This window comes from Cucumis melo, chromosome 6 (assembly GCF_025177605.1).
Source record: "Cucumis melo cultivar AY chromosome 6, USDA_Cmelo_AY_1.0, whole genome shotgun sequence".
Taxonomy (NCBI): domain Eukaryota; kingdom Viridiplantae; phylum Streptophyta; class Magnoliopsida; order Cucurbitales; family Cucurbitaceae; genus Cucumis; species Cucumis melo.
The window spans coordinates 28,459,571-28,481,866 of NC_066862.1; the positions used below are offsets into that span (position 1 = coordinate 28,459,571).

The window sequence follows — 22,296 nt, forward strand, 5'->3', positions numbered from 1 at the left end:
TATTAAATTTCAATCTTATATTAAATAATTATGATTTTTCAATAGTCAAACAGACTCGTGAATTTTAAAAAATAGAAAAGATGTTAGCAACATTTTAAGCACAATTCCTTTTAGTACGACAATTACGAGGTTTCGTTTTAAAATAAATTGATAATGAGAAAGGTAGTTCATCTATGTTAATTGCAGTTTTATGTCAAATGATATTAAATTTTCACTCTCATATCAAATAAATTCATGTATTTAAAATGATGGTATGTCAATACCATTTTAAGCACATTTTTGTAGAAGAGTCTTATATTGAAAAAAATTAATTGATAATATAAAATATTAATCACATAGTTAAAATTTAATGAATTTAAATAACGTGTTTATATTTAGTAACCAGTAGTAATGATTGTTTGAATTAATTAAATTGTTCACCTTCTAAAGTATAAAAAATACTAGGTATGTGGACACCGATGAGAAACAATGTTACATTTATGTTATTTAAACAAAGTCAACAAAAACATAACTCAACCGACATAAAATATGAACTATCGATTAAAAGGTTAGGAATTCAAACCTTTTACCTACATATTGTTGAACTAAAAAAATTACAATTTTTGTCAGTGTAGTTAAGCTCAAAGTTGACACTACAATCACGAGAACCTCAATCTCTTTAACACCATCGACATTACATGCAGCCAGAGACAAGTATTAAAGGAATGACATTACAAATAATTCAATTTATCGATCTTCCAAGTTGAAGAATACATAAGCCTCCAAATGAGAGCTATAATCTTACTTACGACATATAAAATGCAATTTCAACAACGTACCGATACAAAGATCTTTCATGCATATTACCTCGAACAACGAAACCATATAGAAAAAAGCGGATAAACGGTCAAACACATGAAAGAACCGAGATGGCAACAAAGCAAGTGAGATTCGACGTAAATAATTACTAACAATTAAGAAGACGTTGAAATTTTATAAAAACACTTTTTAAAATTAAAGGTTAAAGTTGATATAATCTTAGAAACAAAATTTGCAATGGAACTAATCTGAAAACTTTTGAAAGATTAAAAAGGAAGAATGGAAATGAAAGCGTTGAAAAAGCAATAAAATATAGAGGAAGACCGAAGCTGAAATTGTGGTTTCCAAGTGTATTATTATTTTTACTCACTCTCTCTCTCACTCGCGTGTAAGAAATAAGAATCTATCACCTCACTCTCCACATGTGGAATCAAATTCTTTGCACCAAGACCCATCATCCTTCATTCTTCTTCACTGCAACAACACAAACAAGAAAAGAAAAAGGAAAAGCAAGAAAAGAAAAGAAAAAAGAAATTCACAGTGAAGATCTTCCATTGTTGAGCTCTGAAAGTGGTAAAAAAGCAACCCCCAAAAAAGTTTTTCATAACCCATTGTCGTCTAAATCAAACGAGTTGAAGAGCAAAGGAATCTCCCTCTTTTCAATGGTGGGTTTTCTCTTCTTCTCCACTATAAAGTTTCTTTCCCTTTCTCCCTCTCTAAATTCAACCATCTGGGTTTTTTTCATCTCTCTTTCTTCTGTTCCGTTTCAGCTCAGTCAGGTGATTTTTTGCCCCATTTGAACTTGTTTCGCCTCTTGGATCAATTTCACTGCATAATTATAACTACCCATTTTCGGATTTTGGGTTGGAGGTAATAATAATCAATTATTGCTAGCTTTTCTTTGGTCAGGTTTAGCTGATGGGGTGTTTCCAAAATTAGTTCGAACTCATTTATCATGTCGGGAATTTTGTTTTGGATGTTTTTTATAATTTTATTTTGTTAGACTAGATCTTTGTTGTCTATAAAGATGGAAGATAGATGTGTAGAGTTCATTGAATCTGTTGGCTTATTTTGGTTCTGCTTGTTGTGTAGGTTTGAAGCAGCTTGATCTTTTGTCTCTGTAATTTTTGTCGCTGTTGCTGTTTATTTGAGAGGTGTGTTTTGGGAGATCTTATTATGGTTTCGAGGTCTTATTCTAACTTGTTAGAGCTTGCTTCTGGTGGTTGTTCCCCAACTTTTGGCCTTGGCCGAGAGAGGAAGAGGCTTCCTAGAGTGGCCACTGTGGCTGGTGTCTTGTCTGAGCTTGATGATGATAGCTGTAACAGCACTGGCTCGGATGCCCCTTCGTCGGTGGCACAAGACCGGATGATCATTGTTGGAAATCAGCTCCCTATTCGGGCGAATCGGAACGAGAATGGAGACTGGGAGTTTAGTATGGATGAGGATTCACTTCTTTTACAGCTTAAAGATGGGCTCGGAGAAGATGTGGAAGTGATTTATATTGGTTGTCTTAGAGAGGAGGTTGATCCAAGGGAGCAAGATGATGTCGCACAAACTCTTTTGGACCGATTCAAGTGCGTCCCGACGTTCCTTCCTCCGGAGCTTTTTAGTAAATTTTATCATGGATTCTGCAAGCAACATTTATGGCCACTGTTTCACTATATGCTTCCTCTGTCCCCGGATCTTGGTGGCCGATTTGATCGGTCCCTTTGGCAAGCGTATCTTTCGGTGAATAAGATATTTGCAGATAAAGTTATGGAAGTGATTAGTCCTGATGATGACTTTGTTTGGGTTCATGATTACCATTTGATGGTTTTGCCAACATTTTTGAGGAAGAGGTTTAACAGGGTGAAACTTGGATTCTTCCTACACAGTCCATTTCCTTCGTCTGAGATTTATCGAACACTTCCCGTTAGAGATGAACTTCTTCGGGCACTATTGAACTCTGATCTTATTGGCTTCCACACGTTTGATTATGCTAGGCATTTTTTATCTTGCTGCAGCAGAATGCTTGGTCTGTCTTACCAATCTAAGCGAGGTTACATCGGGCTTGAATACTATGGTCGTACTGTGAGCATTAAGATTCTTCCTGTCGGTATTCATATAGGCCAGCTCCAAAATGTTTTGAATCTCCCTGAGACTGTATCTAAAGTCGCAGAACTGCAAGATCGGTTCAAGGGTCAAACTGTTTTGCTTGGGGTTGATGATATGGACATTTTTAAGGGGATCAGCTTGAAACTTTTGGCATTTGAACAATTGCTCCGACAACATCCTGAGAGATGGGGTAAAGCTGTGTTAGTACAGATTGCAAACCCTGCAAGAGGCAGAGGCAAAGATGTACAGGAGGTTGTGGCTGAAACTACCGCGACAGTGGATAGAATCAATACAACATTCAGAAGGCCAGGATATGAGCCTGTCGTCTTGATAAATACTCCCTTGCAGTTTTACGAGCGAATCGCTTACTATGCAATTGCTGAGTGCTGCCTTGTTACTGCAGTGAGAGATGGGATGAATCTTATACCTTACGAATATATTATATGTCGACAAGGCAATGAGAAGCTTGACGATGTTCTTGGGCTAAATCCATCAGCTGCAAAGAAGAGCATGTTAGTCTTGTCTGAGTTTATTGGGTGTTCCCCTTCCCTCAGTGGAGCTATTCGGGTTAACCCATGGAATATTGAAGCAGTCACCGAAGCAATGGATTCTGCGCTGGTAATCCCCGAGGCAGAAAAGCAATTGCGACATGAAAAGCATTATAGGTATGTTAGCACACATGATGTTGCATATTGGGCTCGCAGCTTTCTGCAGGATCTGGGCAGGGCGTGTAGAGACCATTCAATGAGGAGGTGCTGGGGCATAGGTTTTGGTTTAGGATTTCGGGTTATTGCCCTGGACCCAGATTTTAGGAAGCTTTCAGTTGATCATATTGTTTCAGTGTATAAGAGAACAGGCTACCGAGCAATTTTGTTAGATTATGATGGTATCATGACGCTTCCTGGATCAATTAGCATGAATCCAACTTCAGAAGCCCTTGGAATCTTGAACAACTTGTGCAAAGATCCTAAAAATGTTGTGTTCCTTGTTAGTGGGAAGGACCGAAAAACTTTGACTGAATGGTTTTCACCATGCGAAAAGCTTGGACTAGCTGCAGAACATGGTTTTTATCTTAGGTAATATTGCTGTTGCTTAATCCTTATTCTTCCAATTTGTTGTGCTATAGATTCTCAATGGTGCTTTGATTTTACTATGTTTATATGCCCTTATAATATTGCACAAAACGGGAGGAGTGTAAAGTGAGAGACTTCTTTGGTATCTCTCAGAACTGCTGTAATGTAAATTTTCATTGAGTTACTTGTAAAAGTTTCAGGTTGATCCAATCTTATCAGGTTTTGTGACTTTGATGACATACGTTTCAGGCCAAATCAAACTGCAGATTGGGAGACGTGTGTGGCTGTGACCGATTTTGACTGGAAACAGATTGCAGAACCCGTTATGCAATTGTATACTGAGACAACTGATGGCTCTACAATTGAAACTAAAGAGAGTGCGCTTGTTTGGAACTACCTTTATGCGGATCCTGATTTCGGATCGTGCCAGGCCAAGGAACTTTTAGATCACCTTGAAAGTGTTCTAGCCAATGAACCAGTTTCTGTCAAGAGTGGCCAACACATTGTAGAAGTCAAACCTCAGGTTAGTCTTTTTACCCTTAAAAATTCAATTTCATATCACAACTGAAGGAGAGGTTAACAATTTTTGCGTATTGGGTTCCATGGCAAGACCTGAATTTTATTGTTTATCAAAGCACAAAATGATGAAAGTTAAAGGAGATAGCAAACATGTTAAGCCAGGTAACTGGGAAATGTATCATCCAATAAAAAACTTGCTGATATTTAGAATTTGAGTTGTAGGCCAAAGAATGTAGGAGATAAAATCTTCTACGAGACTGATCTTATTTTGAGATTTCAACCATTTGCATTCAATTGTGAAACGGGAAGAATATACAAAATTGATGAGCCAGGGGAAGGGATTGTTTGATTCTGCAAGTTGTGTTTAGGATTCTTTTTTCCATGACATTGGGTGTGATCTATGTTTGTCCTAGAGACGTCACGGTTATGTTCGAGGAATTCCTCGTCAATCTGCCTTCGTTATAGTGTAGGAGTTCCTCGCCAATCTGCCATTTGGGGAGAAAGGTCATTTTCTTTGGCTTGCTGAGGGGTAGTTGGGCTTGTGGATTTTGTGAGGTGAATGGAACAGCAGGGTGTTTAGGGATGTGGGGAGGGATTCTAGAGATTTATGGGCCCCCCTTTGCTTTCATGTTTTCTCATGGGATTTGATTTCAAAGACTTTTTGTAATTATTCTTTAGGTGTTGTTTCTCATAATTGGGGAGCCCCTTTTTTGTGGGCTTGGTTTTTTGCATGCATGTGTTTTCTTTCAATTTTCTCAACGAAAGTTGTTTGGAAAAAATTTGTTTAGAATTCTATGGAATGATAAATTTGTTTCTTAGGCTTGATGGTTCTTTTCTGGTTTTTGTAATGCAATGGCAGGGTGTAAACAAGGGCATTGTAGCAGAATATCTCTTGCAAACAATGAAGGAGAAGGGAATGCTTCCCGATTTTGTTCTATGCATTGGAGACGACAGGTCAGACGAGGACATGTTCGAGGTGATAATGAATGCAAAAGCCAGCCTTTCTCCAGGTGCCGAAGTGTTCGGTTGCACCGTTGGCCAGAAACCGAGCAAGGCCAGGTATTACTTGGAAGACACACACGAAATCTTGAGAATGTTACAGGGTCTTACCCACGCGTCTGAACACGCCACTAGAGCTGCTCCACAGACAACGGCTCGTAGAGTGGTAATCGCAGAGAGTAAATAAGTAGGAATAATCTTCCCCAATTCTCTCCTCAAAACCTGAAAAGGTCTTTGTTATTGTTGTGTATATGAAGTTAGCTGTGTTCAAAAGTCTCTGTTATTGGTGTTTGAGGGGCCTATGAAAGGATCAAATATTTTGATGTTTTTATTATTGGTGCACCATTCTTCTGTCCATGGCCATTTGAGTTAGGAGAAAAACTAAACATTTCTGCTGTTCTTGCATTAATGTATGTAGTTTTGACTGCTATTGGGTGGAATTGTGTAATGCATTTTATCAGTTTCTACTCACCCTTTCTGTTTATGAACCGAATGAAATATGGTAAATGACAACTTTTGATCTCTAAGGTTTGACATTTGTTTCGTATCTTGGTTTCCGAATTGGACAATTGAGTCATTTACTATAAGGAATGCTCAATTTTAGTCCCTCCATTAACACTTTCGTTAATTTTAGTTAATCCTCGGTAATACTTATCTTAATTATTACTATAATTTTAAATAATCACATGAAGTGAGTAAACTTAATTGTGAAACTTAATGACTACTTTGAAACATATGTAAATTTTATGGATCAAGGTGTCTTGGGTTACATGAATTCCCCATTCCAAATTGTTCTTCTAAAAGTAACCTACTAGAATTTGGAATGATATAAAAATCAACACTCCATTTACAATTGAGAACTAACCACTTTAAAATGTCATATTTATTTTGTTGTTAAGACCATTAATTATCAACTTTATTCGATAGTTGTCAACAACATAAGTATAGTTTAGTTGATACAAAATCAAAATAATCTACCATTAATGAAATTAATTTCTTTTCCATTTTTCCAGGGCAGTGGTGTGAATACCTAGGCTTGTTGGTGTGAATTTTATACGATACAATAAAAATATCGACTCACCTTCTTGTATTGATTTTAAATTCATTTTAGATAGACATACAAAATGTAATTTATGTTCGTAAATTTAAATCCCAACGGTAGAGTTTTAAATTTAAGCAGAAGGATAAAAAAGAGTTTTCAAATTAGAATTTAAATTTGAACTTTTATAAATATATCAATTTAAACCCTCATTTTTTATAAATATATATCTAAATAAAACAGAACGAATGATTTAAAACGATGTAATTATTAATTTAAAATTTAAAGTGATACCATATAATATTTTTTGAAAAAGAAATAACATTTATGAGATCATAATTAAAAAAGGAAACGCTCACCTCCAGCGACCAGCAGCGCGCGCGACCACCAACGAACCAAGGGCGCGACATCCACGGGATTACGGCGTGCATTTACGATCGACGTCGAATTCTCCGGCGGATCTAGCCAAGCAGCAGCGTGCAATTCTCTCGACCCCACAACCTGCATCCTCGAACGGGCAGATTGTCGTCAGCGCGAACACCACCTTGTGTTAGTTGACAACCATTCGCAAACGAGTCATTCGGCTTTAGTTTGGTGAATTCACAATTTGAGAGACCTGAGACTGTGTACTCAGATCTGAATACCCGAACATTTTCGGTGAGAATCAGTGCAACGGTTCGTTCAAGACACTTTTGGATTTGTTTTAAGTGCTGTGAATTGGGTTCTAATATTTGGGAACTTGTCGATTGATCAGTCTTGAAATCGTTTAAGGTGTTTGGATACCATATTGGTAATCCTCTCTTATTTATGCTTTGCTCGATTGAAGTATTCTAATTTAGAGCCTAAATTTGGAAAACATCTTTTTCTCCAGGAACTTTCAGATTAATTTTGAAGCTATTAGAATAAGGAGTTCTCACTTGTTGAGTCTGCTAATTGGTTGTTGTATATTTGTATGGCCCCTGTGACTTGCTTGATAAAAATGATTAATTGAATGATGTGATTAAATTATAAATTGCTTAGGTGTTCTGATGTGATTAAAGCATATTGAGTGATGTTTTTTTAAGCATGTTGTGATGTTAGGCATTGTCTTTGCGTCAAGAGCTTGTCCATGTGGTTATTAGGATAACTACATGTCTAGAAAACATGATTTAGATTGTGAGCCTGATCGGTGAAATGAGTTGGGTGACCTAGAGCTAACGAGAAAGGAAAGAGAGGTAAATATCAATAGGTATTGAGTAAAAATGGTTGAGGGGTGACATGTAACCATGCTATGCTAAAGCAGTATTGAGGCTTTAGGTAAAAATGACCAAGGGTCGATGTGATGATTCTATTGAAGCAACTAATCAAGTAGTGAGGAACTTGGGGAAGGACCAATAGGTTTCTAAGTTATGCGCCCTGGGTAAACATGGTCTAGGGGAAATGCACAATTTGAGCTTTTAGGTCAAAATGGTCAAGGGTTGAACATTGAATTCTGTAGGGAAGTGTTGAGGTCTGGGATACAAATAGTTAGAGGTCGATGCGACTTGAAGAGCTAGTAAGAGTTTATGAACTCAGTAGTGTTTTAAGAGAAAATAAGTTATAGGATGAGTGACCATGATGTGTGTAGATATATGAGTTTGTGTATGTTGTATGTCTTGTTTTCCATGGATGTTGTGTACGAGTAAATCGCATATGAGGAGTATTGTTGTGATGTATCTTGTACACTGTTTGTTGGCTCCTCATACGGGAGCTACTGACTGAGAACGTTTGTACTAACTCCCTTCCAATAGATTTTGGAGGTGACGAGGACCTCTATCGTTTTCATAATGAGGAAGATGGGGTGTGACGAAAAATACTTTTAAACTAGGTGACTTATTTATTATAGTTTAGTTTAGTTTGCGGACAAATAGTTTCATTCTTCATCTATTATGCCTTATGTTTTTCAAATAAAAATAAAAATAAATAAATTTATGTCTTATGTTTGATTTGGAAGTTATTAAACTTGGTTTGGAGGTTTGAGTTGTCCTTACACATTGAATAATTTAAATGCTTTGTAGAATTAATGATTTTGCATGACCCCTCTCTTCTATAAGTTTTTTTATTTGTGTTTCAAGTAGTAGGTGCTAGCAGTCATTGATGTTTACCGTATTTGTTTTGAAGTTTGGAGGGGTTACGTGAAGACTCTTAATCTAATATTGATTATTCGAGATTATAGCATAGGAGAAAACCAAGGGAGCACAACCTCTTTAATCTCTATTATACTTCATTGATCATCTACTCTCTCTCTCTCTATGGCAGGATTTGTGCGTTTGCTTCTTTTGATGGATTCTAGCGTTACTATCGCTACAGTAATTCTCAGTATTAGCTTGATTTTAAGCCGTATTCTTTACGTTATATATTGGAGTGGTAGACCTCTTCGAAACAAAAGCCTGGGACCTGTCAGTACCCTCATTGTTTTAGGCTCAGGTCAGATAGCCATCCATTTTATTGACTTGTTGATTTAATTTTGTAATTGTCCTGATTGGTGGATATGTAGGGGGTCACACGGCGGAGATGCTCAATGTGTTGTCTGTGCTGCAGAAGGACTTGTTTTCTCCAAGATTCTACATTGCTGCTGCTACAGATAACATGAGTCTTCAAAAAGCTCGTACATACGAAAACCAATTGGCCGATAAGGTATGATTTCAAGGTCTTCCAACTTCTCTTGTCTGAGTGAGGAAAGGAGAGGGGATGGTATGGCTAGGGTGTTTCAGTTGCTAATCATATGATCAACTAGAAGCTGTATTGGGTAGGAATCGTAGGATCGTAGGGATATTGGTCTGTGCGTTGCTTTGGGTTGTGGAAACTTGATTGAGGCTGAAGCTCGGTTCCTTAAAATGGAAATGATTCTCGAAATCTTAGCAATGTGATAGAAACGTAAAGCTTGTGACCGTGACCTATGGGTGGAGTCAATTTTTTTATAAGGAATAATTTTAGTCTTAGATACCCTTGGGTGCAATTTAGAGGGAAAATTCTAAACGCTTAATTTTCTTTTAAAAAAAATTCATAAATATTTTCTTAACATATGTATAATTAAAAAATAATAAAGAAACAATATGAAGAGAAAATAAGAGGGCAAAGTTGTCCCCTCCTTCATTCTCTGTTCTACCTCTGTTTTCGTACAGAGAAAAGTTTGGCTCTTGCTTTGCGCATTGTTTATTTCATTCTGTCTTGAGTGTGAACAGGCTTGATACTGTTCTAGAAACATACTTACATAGAACGAAGCCAGAGGGAATTTACCTGTTTAAGGAGAAACATATCATCTAGTTTTTAACCAGAGGATAAAAGTATTATCTCCTTGAGATGAAGATTGAAAGTTTAGTCCACCACTGATAAATGCACATACATTAGGTGTTGATAATGGGAATTCTCAACCTTGTTTCTAAAACGACTAAAAGTTCTGTATCTTGTTAAAACAAAGTTTTGTTACTACATGCATGCTTAAAAGACTTCAAAGACTTGATAGTATTCAAACTTTATGTAGAAATGAACTAATTTTTTGTGAAATAATCCTTTACTTGGGATGGGAAAACGATCAAAATACAGGAAACTCACATTTTAAACTTCAAGGAGAAAAAGAAACATTAAGACCATTCACTAGTCTTAAAACCACAGTTGCATTCAACAAAACATCGAAATAAGTGTAATAAGAAATTGAAAGCATAAGTGAAAAATAAATTGTGCCATTCTGAGTCTCTGATGGCCCTTTCCAACAAATATTGTTCGTGGCCAGATTGTTCTGAGTAAGCTCATGTCAAAGCATCACTTTGGTGTTCATCGTTTGGACGGATTCTCACCAACAAGATAATAATTTGAATTGGAGTACTCTCATATTTCCTTTGGAATCATTTTATGTTTTTTTAATGCATTGTAATCATTTTTTTCTTTTCTTTCTCACTCCTTTAGAAGTTTGTACCTTTCTCTTTTCATTAATTCAACAAAAAGTGTTGCCTTTGTTCCAAGAAGGTAGGACCTTAACTTCAGTGTTGATCATATTATCCGTCACTAAAATGGACAGATGGAAGACACTGACTGATCCTTGAGAACCATAACTTGAATTCTGGATAGTAGGACCTTAGCCTCAACTTCAATCTAGATCATATTATCAATCACTAAAGAATCAACAGATGGAAGAGTTAGATCGATCCTTGAGAACTATACTTGAATTCTGGTGAAAAAAAATGTTCAATAACCGGAGAGTTTACTCTACCTAGGAATTGATGATGTTCTATGAATCACACAAACTACATGTTTTTCTCTTAAAAGCAAAGAACACGAAGCAAATAAATAAGCATATTTGGTAGTTGTGTTCAATTTAGGACCACTCCTTGGCCAGAGGAGTACGTGGCTATGAAATAAAGAATAAGTAGAATAGGACGAGTGTGAATTTATCAGCAAGGGAATAAGTTTCTAGTCTAGCAGTTCCTCAAAAGCTTAAGTCGAAGGATCAGTCAGCTTATTTAAGAAGATTTATGATACTGGCTACGAGGTCAGCTTCAGGTGATTTTGGAGTTTTTACGACTTTCAGTGGCTTACACAAGGATTTTCTACTAGACCCAGAGGCAAAATCTTTTCAACTTGGGAAAAACACTCATGTCAGAAGCACACGTTGAATACAAAATAACCAGTAATAGCACAATGGATTTCAAAGTAAATTTTCTTGCAGATTTGGTCCACAAATTTGAATGGACTCAGTTGGACTTCTGTTGCTTGAGTTCAACTTCAACTTAGGCTACTCACAGTCTGACAGCATTGTACGTACACTTGGTCTGGGAAAACAGCATCAACTATGAAACACTTTTAGAAAATAAGCAATAGGATTCTCTTGGAACTTTGTCATTCCGTAGTAGGGTTATCATCCAAGCTTGAACTAGTTTGTTTTCTTTATATAATAAGTTACCATCTCCCCTTAATCTCAGCTTCCAGGAAACCATACCTGAAACTACGATAGATAAATCAGTTGATCTGATATTTAAACCTCCAAACCTTAAGAAAAGTGATGTCAATTACAGTTGACTTATGTCGGGATGTTTTGTTTCATTTTCTCTCTTTCATATAATTTACAAGTTCTGCTATTATTATTATTTTTGAATTGGCGCTTATTGCAGACTGAGGCTGAGGTGGACAAGATTGCACAGTTCATGCAGATCTACAGAAGTAGAGAAGTAGGACAATCCTATTTCACTTCTGTTTGGACAACTGTAATTGCCACATTGCACGCACTCTGGCTAATGATTAAAATTAGACCTCAAGTGGTATTTATTTTTTCTATAAATCTCCAAATTATATGACCTCTTTTGCTTTTAGAGAACCTATTGTGGTGTGTCTTTTCTTTGACCAGTTTTGTTTTGTTGCAGATTCTATGCAATGGTCCTGGTACTTGTATCCCATTATGCTTAATTGCATTCATATTCAAGGTTCAATAGTGCATTAAAATGCATTTCTTTTGCTTTTTTCATTTCCATGATCATATGATTTGTAGAGGATGACACTGAATGGAATCTGAATGCAGGTTCTAGGAATTAGATGGTCTTCAATTTTTTATGTGGAAAGCATTGCAAGAGTGAAGAGATTATCACTAAGTGGATTAATTTTATACAAGTTATACATGGCTGATCAATTCTTTGTGCAATGGCCGCAGCTACAAAGAATATATCCCCGCGCTCACTACGTTGGTTGTCTCATGTAGTTGACAGCCACACAGATAAGCATAAATCTTGTCTGAATTTTTCTTATGGAGCTTTAAAATGTAACATAGAGGAAAAAAGTTGTCAAGATTCTGACGCCATAACAAATAGTTTTGACAAGGATATGTTTTTGTGTTTGAGATAGATTTTTCCACATGCAAAGTGGTAAATCTCACTTTTGTGGAGTGTTGCATATGTAAAGTTTTCTTGTTTGTTGCAACTCGACGAAACGTGGTTTTCCATGGAGCTATATTCTCAATAACTAATGGTTAGTTTCAATTTTTCAATTTTTTGGTTTAAGTCTAATCTTGTGACTTGGGCTAGAGGGAGCTCAATTCATACTTTTTAACAGATGCCTTTGTATGATTTTGTCGTTTATTAGTTGGTCGACATTGAAAACTGATCATTAGATTTGCTTATACATTCGACTATTGGATGGTCGATTCTTCGTTAGAAAATCCAACAACTGACGGAAAGGCGTACCCCTGACCGATGGTAATTCTATCACGTTGGTTTTCAATGCCCTAGGAGAAAGTAATTGGTGATTATCCGTTGGACTATGTTTGGACTGATTTTCTTTATTCATATGAACAACTTACTTGGTAACAAAGTTGTATTTGTCTTTCTATATTAGTATATATTTTATGACTTTGTTGGGTAGATTTCATACAACATTAATAGTTCGGGATATGTTTTGATAATTTTAAACACAGAAGGTTAATCCATATAGACCTTTAATTACATCGACGTTACTGGGTTGTTTGTCACTATTTGTAAGATTGTTGACATTCAAATTACTTGTAAAGACCATTGTCAAGACCATTACGGATGGAATGATTATGTAGTTTTCTTTATACATTTTTATCAATATTCTTTATGTCGATATCAAATTGATCAATATTATCTTCTTTTCTAAGGAAATTTTCGTTCATTGAAGAATTCAAAAAAAAAAAAAAAACAAATTGACTTGTTGCCAAATTTCACCGGATCTATAAATAAATAAAAGAAAATTAAAGTATCGTTTTAGTTCATATATATTGTTCAATTTTAATCCACATACTTTTAATTCCTTTAATTCATGTTCGATCTTATGGTTTATCATTATTCATAAAAACCCTTTTTGTTTTACTATAAATTTGAAAACATATTATATTTTTCTATAAAATTTACTATAATTATCTAATCAAGTAAAAATTTACTGGGAACTGAAATTAAAAGAAGTGATATTGAACAATCAAATATACAGGGGCTAAAATTGAATTATAGGAACTAAAATGGTATTTTAACCTACAAAACTAACTCCACTTCAAAAAATTTCTGAAATTTCCTAAAATGTACCAATTTTAAAAACTATGTGGCTCTATATTACACAATTAAAAAATTAAGATTTAAAGCATGAATTTTTTCTTAATGATTTAAACCAAAAATACGAAATCCTAAATCAAGGGATCCCCCAACGGCCTTTTCTAATGGGAATTTATCCCAAGACTTCCCAACGAGTCTAAAGAATTTTAGCACTTTCACATTTTCTAAACAATGTTCGAACAATTTCTACATCAACAGTTTTAAAACCACAAGAATAAAGCAAATATCGGTTTTATGCATTTATTCTTATTCTCACAAATCTTTTTCATCTGATTGGAAACAATATGCAAAGTATATGATAATCATCAATAGACCCAACCCAACACTTCCCTTCCTACAATCGTTAACAAATATCGATTACTCAAAAGCTCGACGACGATTCAGAATGTGCCGATAATGCATCTGGGTAAAGAATACAAAACCTTTCATTATACATGAGATTGCCAAGAATCCTCCATTGAAGAAAACAATACAATGGCAAATCTCACATCAGTTGGTTGTTTGAAGAACACATCCAAGCAATTAAACCTTCCCCCTCACAGAATGATAACCAATGAAAATCAAAGAACTTATACTGTTATAGATTCATTCGGTCTATCTCAGCTCGCTTCCTAATCAGCAAACTCATACAACACATGAAATTTCTTTAGAGCAAGGAATCAGAAACAAGTGAAAAAAGACAACTTCCCAAAAAATCAGACTCAGAAGCAAAATGCTCAGTATATCATGAACGAAATCGAAATTTATCAATCTGGATCCAGAACACAAGGTTATCATCACAAAACAGGTTCTACAATGAGTTTGGAAATGGTGTCCCATTGTTCTAAAGATCAATGCATTTCTATTACAACAGCACACCGGACACAAAGAAGTTGATATAATAAAACTTTTCTGGGAAAAAAAATCAGTAATCGATTGAATTCACTAAAAGATTCAAAATCCATGAGAGCTAGAAACATCCTAAAAGAGGAAAAGATTAAGCCTCAAGATACAATTTGACCTCCATATATCTCATCAGTACTAGGGTATTTGAGAACTATTTCCAGTGGTAACATAAGGATGGAATATACATGATAACACTGGACACAATGTAATTTGGTCATGAGGTTAAAAACTAATAGAAAGAAAGGAAAATTTCCCCTTTCTTTCATTTCTGTACCTACAAATGATGGCTATCTCTAAAAGAAATGGTGTAGAACTCACTCAGTTCAGTGCAGAGCGTCCCAAATATTTTGAGCAAATTCAAGAACACAAACAGGCTTGAGAATGAAGAACCTTCATAACAAGGGTCAATCTCGTACAGGGGCTTCTTTCTTTTCCCTTTCAACTGATTGCCCACCACCAATCTCATCATTACCAATCTTTCTTGTTTCTTGATCACTACTCTGCAAATCTAAAACAATCTTGTCTTCAACATCCTTCTTCTTGTCAGGATTGTTCAATGCCTCTTTCTTCTGTGCTAAATCACAGAAGAAATCTGTCAAAACCTTCTCATAACCCGGCATTTTGGCATACCCAGGGAAGTAGTTAATGTCAATTATAAGGTACCGAGTCCCAATTTTGGAGTCCCGAATCACATCAAAGTTGAAAAGATTCAAGTTCATGGAGCGTCGCAACCCTCTTGCGATATCGGTGACAAAACTCAACGGTGGCATCTCTGTATCATCAAGCTGCATCATGTAGTGCTTATCGTCAATTTTCTCACGAGGGGTCATATTTGAGACCTGCGAAAACGACAACAATCCATCTACATTCCCCAGTTTCGCTTCGGGTTCGTCAGGAAGAGACTTCCTTTTCACACATCTCACATACTGCCCAACAACGTAAACCTTAAAGATAACACCCCCATGATTCACAAACTCCTGCAAGACAATCGGAGGCTTAAGCTTATTCAAACAATCATGGTTGAATACAAGAGCCATTTTGTGAGATTTGGCACTACCATCAGCCACTAATGGCTTAGCAATAACAGGGAATTTCAAACCCTCCCAAGCCTGGCGATCAAACAAAGTCTCCTTATCATAAATCACAATCTGCTTAGGAATCCCGAAAGATTCATCAGGATTATCAATCTTCAACTCGGAAACAACCTGAAGCATCGAAATCCGATTGTGAAGTCTCTCAATCGAATCGGGTGAATCCAAAATGAACGCATTAGGGTTCTTAACTCTGAATTCCATCAGTTGCTTCCTCCAATCCTCGCCGTAAAACTTGTGAAGAATACAATCAAATGGGCCTTGATCAAGAAGTGGCCGGTCAGTGTCAATTCGAACAAGATCGATCCCTCGAGACGCCGCAAGAGCCACTAACGAATCTTGAATGAAGCTATGACGTTTCTTGGGAGCCAAAGCATAACCTATACAAAATCTACGTTCTTCCATAGATAAACCCAACAAACAAAAAAATAAAAAATAAAAAAATAAAAAACACTAAGAAGTAGAAACAAAGAACACGACGCTCATCAAAACAAAGAAAATAAGAAGTGGGGTATGAAGATTCACATTCAATAGAAGAGAACGTGAATCAAAACCCAGAAAAGGTATGAAATTTCTTGGAAATCTAGGGTTTGGGTGTTGAAGGAATTAAGGAGGAAATGAAGAACAAATGTTTAATGGAAATTTGTGAAGCGTAGTAGTGATTGAAATGGAGCAGTGGAGAGTATATATAGCTTCAACTAGGGCTTAGAGGAAGCAGATGATGAAAAGGCAATGTTAAAATAACCGACTTTAAGTATACTTTAATCATCTTTAATACTATGCTTAAATTACAAATTATAGAAAGAGAGTAATGAGATTCCCAAAAATCATATTGGACTCCTTTTAACCACATATTTTCACTAACCAGAATTGCTCTAAAGTTGTATACTGAATTGATATCCTTTCTAACTTTACAAATCCTCGTGACAATCGATATCGTTTTTTAACAACTCTCCTCCGTTGAACTTCTTCACCCAAGCCATTTCGACAAACAAGACTAACTCTTTTTTTGTTGGTAGAATTGGGTTTAATTTGTAGCTAAGTAATATCCGAACAATAATATGCATCAAATTTAACATTTTATGAATAAATAGATAATTGGGAATTTGGAATAATTTTGTATCCGTTAAATAAAAGTCCAGAAGTTCGTTTATTTGGTTCCTAAAGTTTCATTTTATTAAACCATAAATTTTCAATTTTATGTATTATCGATAAATTTAAAATTTGAAAACTAATCGTATCGATAGATATAAATTTTAATTCTATACTTAGAATAAAAATCTTAAAGTTTTAATTTTCTCTTAATTTTTTAAAATAACTTACATTTTTTTCAAGTAAAATAATTCAACAAAAGATCGGTAAAACCTACTTTTTTTTTTTTTTAATATTTGATTCAATTAATCTTAAAATTATCATAAAAAAATAATAAACTAAACGATTATCCAACAAAGTCTAAATTTAAAATCAAATAAACACAAATCTCAAACTATGATATGATAGACTAAATTTAAAATTTTACCATAAATATTATTTTTTAGTCACCTTCTGAAACCAATCCTAGCATATTAATTCGAGTTAAACATAATCAATTACAGTTTTTCAAAAGTCGTATCAATTATTGTTTCGAAAGTCGAGATAGAGTAGTGACTGAAATTTTTTAATCTTAGGACACGTGGCAGATTTTGAGGCAGCACAAAAGTTGCATAAGAACAATGACAACAGTCAACTAAGACTGAAATAATTTAAATTTAAAAAAATTTGGAAAAAAAAAAATGGAAAATTTTAATTTAGGAAAAGTGAAAGTGACAATTGGCAATGGGTCAAAATGCAATCTTTGAATTTTTGGTACAAAAGGGGGAATGTTGTAATGTTTGGTGTACTTTTTGTCCAACCAATAAATTTAAATGTAAATAAAATTCTAATGTAGTTATTATAATTCAATTTTGAATTAAATGAAACCAAAATTTGATGTTTGATATGTAGGTTTTATAATGTTGACAAATAAGTTTGGTGTTATTATTAACTAAAGGGAAAAAAAAAAGGGAAAAAGTAATCTAATATTGGTAAGAAGAAGATAGGAATTAGTTGTCAAAAAGGAAATAGCTTAAACAATATTTTAGATTATATTAATATTCAATTTATCTTTTTCTATCTTTATTATAAAGTTTCACATTTAACTATTTTGCATAATTATGACCTTATAACAAATTGAATCTGTGTACAATGAGATATGTTATGTAATTGTTCTTGATGTTATTCTCTGCGTTTGGTATGTATTTGAAATAAATAAGCTTACTGTTTATGTTGTTATGAAATTAACAATTAAAGGAACATAAAAAATTCTAAACAATAAAGATCGGGTTTACCAACTGTGTGTTAACTATGTTCATAGATAAAATGAGGAATGAGTTTATTATAAGACAAAAATATCAAATAATACATATTTTCATATATGTCTATGAGATTAAAGAGTTTATATAAGTACATTCTTCTAAACCCTACGTTCGAACTCATAAATAACGCATAAATAAATACGTTTTAGATTTTGGGGGCGTTACCTTCAAACCTCCACTTAAGGTGAGCCCCCTTTAGACTCTTGTATTTGGTCACTCGAAATATCAGATAACAAATTTAGTTCATCCCAACATCTTCTAAAGATACAGTTTTATATTAGCTTCAATGAATTTATGAGTTACACCATGTATCTAATCTCCTCGACAATGTTCTTCACATAATAATGAGGTAATGAAAATCCAATTTATTTTACTAATCCAATGAAGAGGTTATGATTTGGTAACAAAGGTATGTTAGAAATGATTCTAAAATAGTTAAAATCATCTCTGTCATTTTCAAAGTCACTACGAAATAAGTTTTCAATCTTTCAAAACTAATTTTGATGATATAAAAGTTACATTTAAAAATATAAAATATGTTGTTCAAGAGTTCAAATCATCCGATCTATGATCCATTTAAGGGGACTCGATTCCTTCTTTGAGGCTATATTACAAAATCTATTTATAAATTCAAATTTTGTTTGGTAATAGAATTTTACTAAAATTTCAAATGTTTTCTTTAGAAAAAAATAGCAATAAATAAACGTAAGCTTCAAAAATAAAAATGAGGACACAAGAAATGGGTCAGAGTTTTTGTTCTTTTAGACAGCATAGATAATCATTTCATCATTTATAGTTTTCCGTTTCATAATTTTCTATTGACCTTGCACAGTTTTCACTCTTTTAGGGGACAAATTCAGATTTTTTTCCTTTCAAACTTGGTTTTTGTAAATATGGGTAGAGGGTGAGCAAATCAAGATGAAGATAAAGTTCATAAGCTTCATTTTTCCTTTTGAAAAGAAAAAAAAAAGCAAGCAAATAGAAGATTTGTGTTAACTTTTCCTTGATCCAAAATTAGGTTAATAAGCCACATAAGATAATACAGAGAAGATCTAAAGAATTCAGCTCATTCCACAACATGATCTATGTTTCCTCCGGTGTTTCCTATCTAAACTTTTTGACTCTCTTATTCCTGTGAGAGCTCCCTGGACTTCGGCTATCAGACTTGCGCTTCAATCCGGCCTGTTTCGGTGTTGCAATGCCATTTTTCGTTGCATTCGCCACAGCCTTTCTGTTGGCAACTGCTGGTCTCTTACCCTTTCTTTCACTTGTCTTCTCTGGTCCTTTTCTCTTCTTGTGATCTATTGGCTTCTCTTTACTGTTTGAATGTGATTTCGGCCATTTCGTACTACTGCCTTTAGTATGGATCTTCTTCTGGGAACCGCTTTTGCTTGCACGCAAGCCTTGATAGGATGCATTGGTCGCTTTTGGCGTTACCCTCTTGCTGCTGTCTGGTGTCCCTAAACCTGAATCCACAGCATTTTTCTTTGCTGGGGTGTGATCAGCTTCTGTAGGTGGCCTATTCCGTTTCTTAAATGGAGTCGATGTTGGATTTGTTTTGGCATGAAAGAGCCTCAGTGTCCGACCACGCAACTCTAGTTTTTGATTATTAACTACGGAGTTTGCTGCTTCCTGCACATCCAGGAAATACAAGCAACTCATGATTCTCAGTATGATATTGCAAGATAAAAGATGTAAACCAATGGTAAAGCATGCATCTTTTAAAAATAACATAAACAAGAAGGGTAGATAGGTAAATAAAAAGAAGTTAATACTTTTCTATTAAGAACCCATGGCTATTAGTGCAACGGCCGAAACCTAAAGCAATTAATACGATTTTAGAGAGAAGGATTAATCAATTAAAAGATCATCAACTTTTTCAATCTAAACAGCAGACTCGCCAATCTCATCTACTAGTGACATGGTCACCAATGTGCTAAAGATCTCTGTTCAAAACTATGAAACTAGTGACATGATCGCTTGATGCTGAAGAATATTTATATAAATGAATGAATATTAATGTTAAAAAATCTGATCATACCCTTGTTTTAAAGAAGACGTACGCAAAGCCCTTCCCTACATTCACCTTGGGATCTCTAATGACCCGAACAGCCTCAACACTGGATCCCATAGTGTCGATTCCACAAAATAATTGATACAATTCTTCATCCTGAAAATGCATGGATGTATAAAACCATAAACCAACTTTACAGGATATAACTTTGCATAAGGAAAAAGGGAAGAAAACCTGAGTGAGAGATAAAAGGTTACCTTTACATCAAATGGAAGGTTACCCACAAAAACAGTTCTCTTGGGATCATAGATTGGCCCATTTCCTACTTTCAACTTTTTATGCGGTGGGCATGCTCTATCGACTCGTATATGATTTCCTGCAAACTAAATTCAAAATACAAAGGCAACAATCATCAAAAAATGCAAGTTTTAACTTAAAAAAATGTAACAAGAAAAGAGTAAATCATACCACAGCCATGTTATGGGACAAAGAAGCCTGTGCTGATTCCTCCGTTTTAAAAACAACGTATGCATGAGAACTGCATAGAGTTCATTGTCATCAGTAAGAATGGTATAAAATTTTTTATCGATAATAAAGCAACCATATTCAGGTATTATCTCCTGTAAACATTTCCTAAAATGAAGGTCCCTTAAGGTATCAAAAGACTACAATGAACTAACCCTGACCTGATCATCCTAAAACCAAGATCTCTATCATTCACTCTCTAATATTGATATATACATATATAGAAACAACTGCTCTCATTGAGAAAAAAAATGAAAGAATACAAGAGCGACAAAAACCAGCTCTCAAAACCTCTTGGAGAAAGGGTTTCCAACTGAGTAATATGGTACCTAGAGGATAATTACAAAAACTTCTCGAGACTGAAGCCCAAAGGGGCACGCGCAACCTGACCAAGGACCAAAAATCATCAAGGTTCTTCTTCACATCATTAAACACTCTGTTTTTCCTTTACCCTCATATATCCCACAAAAATAACACACACCCTAATTTTGATATTAAGTGAAGAGCATGTATTCAACATTGGTTGTATTCGGTTACATCACAAACGGTCGAAGTTCTAAACAACATTACGATATAGAAGCATTACCTGTCCGCAGCTTCATTGAGTTTCTTAGAAATGATTGCCCCCTTCCTTGGTTTTTTGCTCTGATCATAGAAAGAGTAGAAAATTCTTAACGTTGGAGATTGGAACATTCAATATAATGAATAAATAAAGAAAAAAAAAAAAATGCTTACATTTGCAATGTCAATTGGTACAGACCGAATCCTAACAGAATCTATCTCTCCAAATTGGCTAAACTCCTTGGCTAAAGCTTTTTTCTTCACTTTCAATGGCAAGTTCCCAACAAAAACAGTTCTCAAAAGCTTACTTTCATCATCAAATCCTTCCTTTGTAACCAACATCTCTGAAGGATCATCCAATGCTTTCCTCTTCTTCCCAACAACATTCCCCCCTGAACCTTCCACTTCATCTTCAGCTACATCTGATACGCCATACTTTTTGGCTTCATACTCCCTCTCAAGTTCATCTCTCTTCCTCTTCTTCCTCTCTTTCATCAATTTCACATTCTCACCGAGTTTACTCCTGTCAAAACCACGACTCTTTTCTGAAGTTTCAGAGCCCAAAGCCGTTCCTTTCTTCCTATTATCCTTCAATCCCCCTTGCGATTCGAAACCCCTTTCTCCATCATCATCTACATTATCCAATTCGCGGTCCCGAGACTTCTCCTTCTCCTTCTTCTTAGATTTTTTAATCTCCGACGAAGTTTTAACACCTTCAGTAGAATCCAAATCAATACCAACCCTTTTCTCCTTGCCCTTCGTCCTACTGTTTTCAGCAAGTGGAGGAGAAATAGAATCTGAATCTTTCCTACGAAAAGGGTTGTCACTGGAGAAGATAGAAACGGTGGGGTTTTCAACACCGGCGCTGCCGAAGAGTGTATCGAAAACGCTGAAGGGAGTAGCAACAGTGGGGATTTCGTCAGGGGGGTTTTTGAGGTCAGTGATTTTGTTCTTCCCCATCAGTGTTCTTGAGGAATCGGTGGGATTGGATTGAATGGATTGACGAAGAAGAAGAAGAAGAAGATGAAATTTAGAGAGCAGGCTAGGGCTATTCCGTCTCGGATTCGCACCGCCTTTCTTCCCTTAATTTATCAAATTTAATTTTAAGGTTACGTCTAATTTTCAATTTTGTTTTTTCGTAAAAATGTCTACAAATTATTACAATTAGGATAAAAAAATAGTAATAAATTATTTTTTTTATTTCAAAATTTTCGAATCTATAATAATAGACTTTA

The 22,296-nt window shown here is 35.1% G+C and overlaps 4 protein-coding genes across 9 annotated transcripts; 2 read left to right on the forward strand and 2 right to left on the reverse strand.

Annotated features, from left to right (window-relative positions):
* The first annotated feature begins 1,151 nt into the window (after nt 1-1,151).
* On the forward strand, nt 1,152-5,954 carry LOC103490765 (alpha,alpha-trehalose-phosphate synthase [UDP-forming] 5). Of its 3 annotated transcripts, none has more exons than XM_008450439.3 (5): nt 1,152-1,463; nt 1,569-1,668; nt 1,891-3,968; nt 4,215-4,488; nt 5,344-5,954. In XM_008450439.3, exons 3-5 carry the CDS (start codon nt 1,975-1,977, stop codon nt 5,668-5,670), a joined length of 2,595 nt encoding a protein of 864 aa, XP_008448661.1. In that variant the 5' UTR covers nt 1,152-1,463; nt 1,569-1,668; nt 1,891-1,974; the 3' UTR covers nt 5,671-5,954. The 3 variants fall into 3 exon arrangements, with proteins under 3 accessions (XP_008448661.1, XP_050942381.1, XP_050942382.1); XM_051086424.1 differs by having other exon boundaries at nt 1,186-1,463; nt 1,574-1,668; XM_051086425.1 differs by lacking the exon at nt 1,569-1,668 and having other exon boundaries at nt 1,186-1,463.
* Nucleotides 5,955-6,840: 886 nt separating this feature from the next.
* On the forward strand, nt 6,841-12,514 carry LOC103490767 (UDP-N-acetylglucosamine transferase subunit ALG14). Of its 4 annotated transcripts, none has more exons than XM_008450440.3 (6): nt 6,841-7,312; nt 8,800-8,967; nt 9,038-9,177; nt 11,649-11,795; nt 11,898-11,957; nt 12,053-12,514. In XM_008450440.3, exons 2-6 carry the CDS (start codon nt 8,823-8,825, stop codon nt 12,227-12,229), a joined length of 669 nt encoding a protein of 222 aa, XP_008448662.1. In that variant the 5' UTR covers nt 6,841-7,312; nt 8,800-8,822; the 3' UTR covers nt 12,230-12,514. The 4 variants fall into 4 exon arrangements, with proteins under 4 accessions (XP_008448662.1, XP_008448663.1, XP_008448665.1 ...); XM_008450441.3 differs by having other exon boundaries at nt 6,841-7,293; XM_008450443.3 differs by having other exon boundaries at nt 6,841-7,197.
* Nucleotides 12,515-14,316: 1,802 nt separating this feature from the next.
* On the reverse strand, nt 14,317-16,305 carry LOC103490768 (inositol-tetrakisphosphate 1-kinase 1-like). Its single transcript, XM_008450445.3, has one exon. It carries the CDS (start codon nt 15,971-15,973, stop codon nt 14,882-14,884), a length of 1,092 nt encoding a protein of 363 aa, XP_008448667.2. The 5' UTR covers nt 15,974-16,305; the 3' UTR covers nt 14,317-14,881.
* Nucleotides 16,306-18,880: 2,575 nt separating this feature from the next.
* Nucleotides 18,881-22,146, reverse strand: LOC103490769 (nucleolar protein 12). The gene is made up of 6 exons (XM_008450446.3): nt 21,236-22,146; nt 21,087-21,145; nt 20,444-20,513; nt 20,233-20,358; nt 20,003-20,131; nt 18,881-19,593 (listed from the first exon to the last, which is right to left on the reverse strand). Exons 1-6 carry the CDS (start codon nt 22,019-22,021, stop codon nt 19,066-19,068), a joined length of 1,698 nt encoding a protein of 565 aa, XP_008448668.2. The 5' UTR covers nt 22,022-22,146; the 3' UTR covers nt 18,881-19,065.
* Between the last annotated feature and the right edge of the window lie 150 nt (nt 22,147-22,296).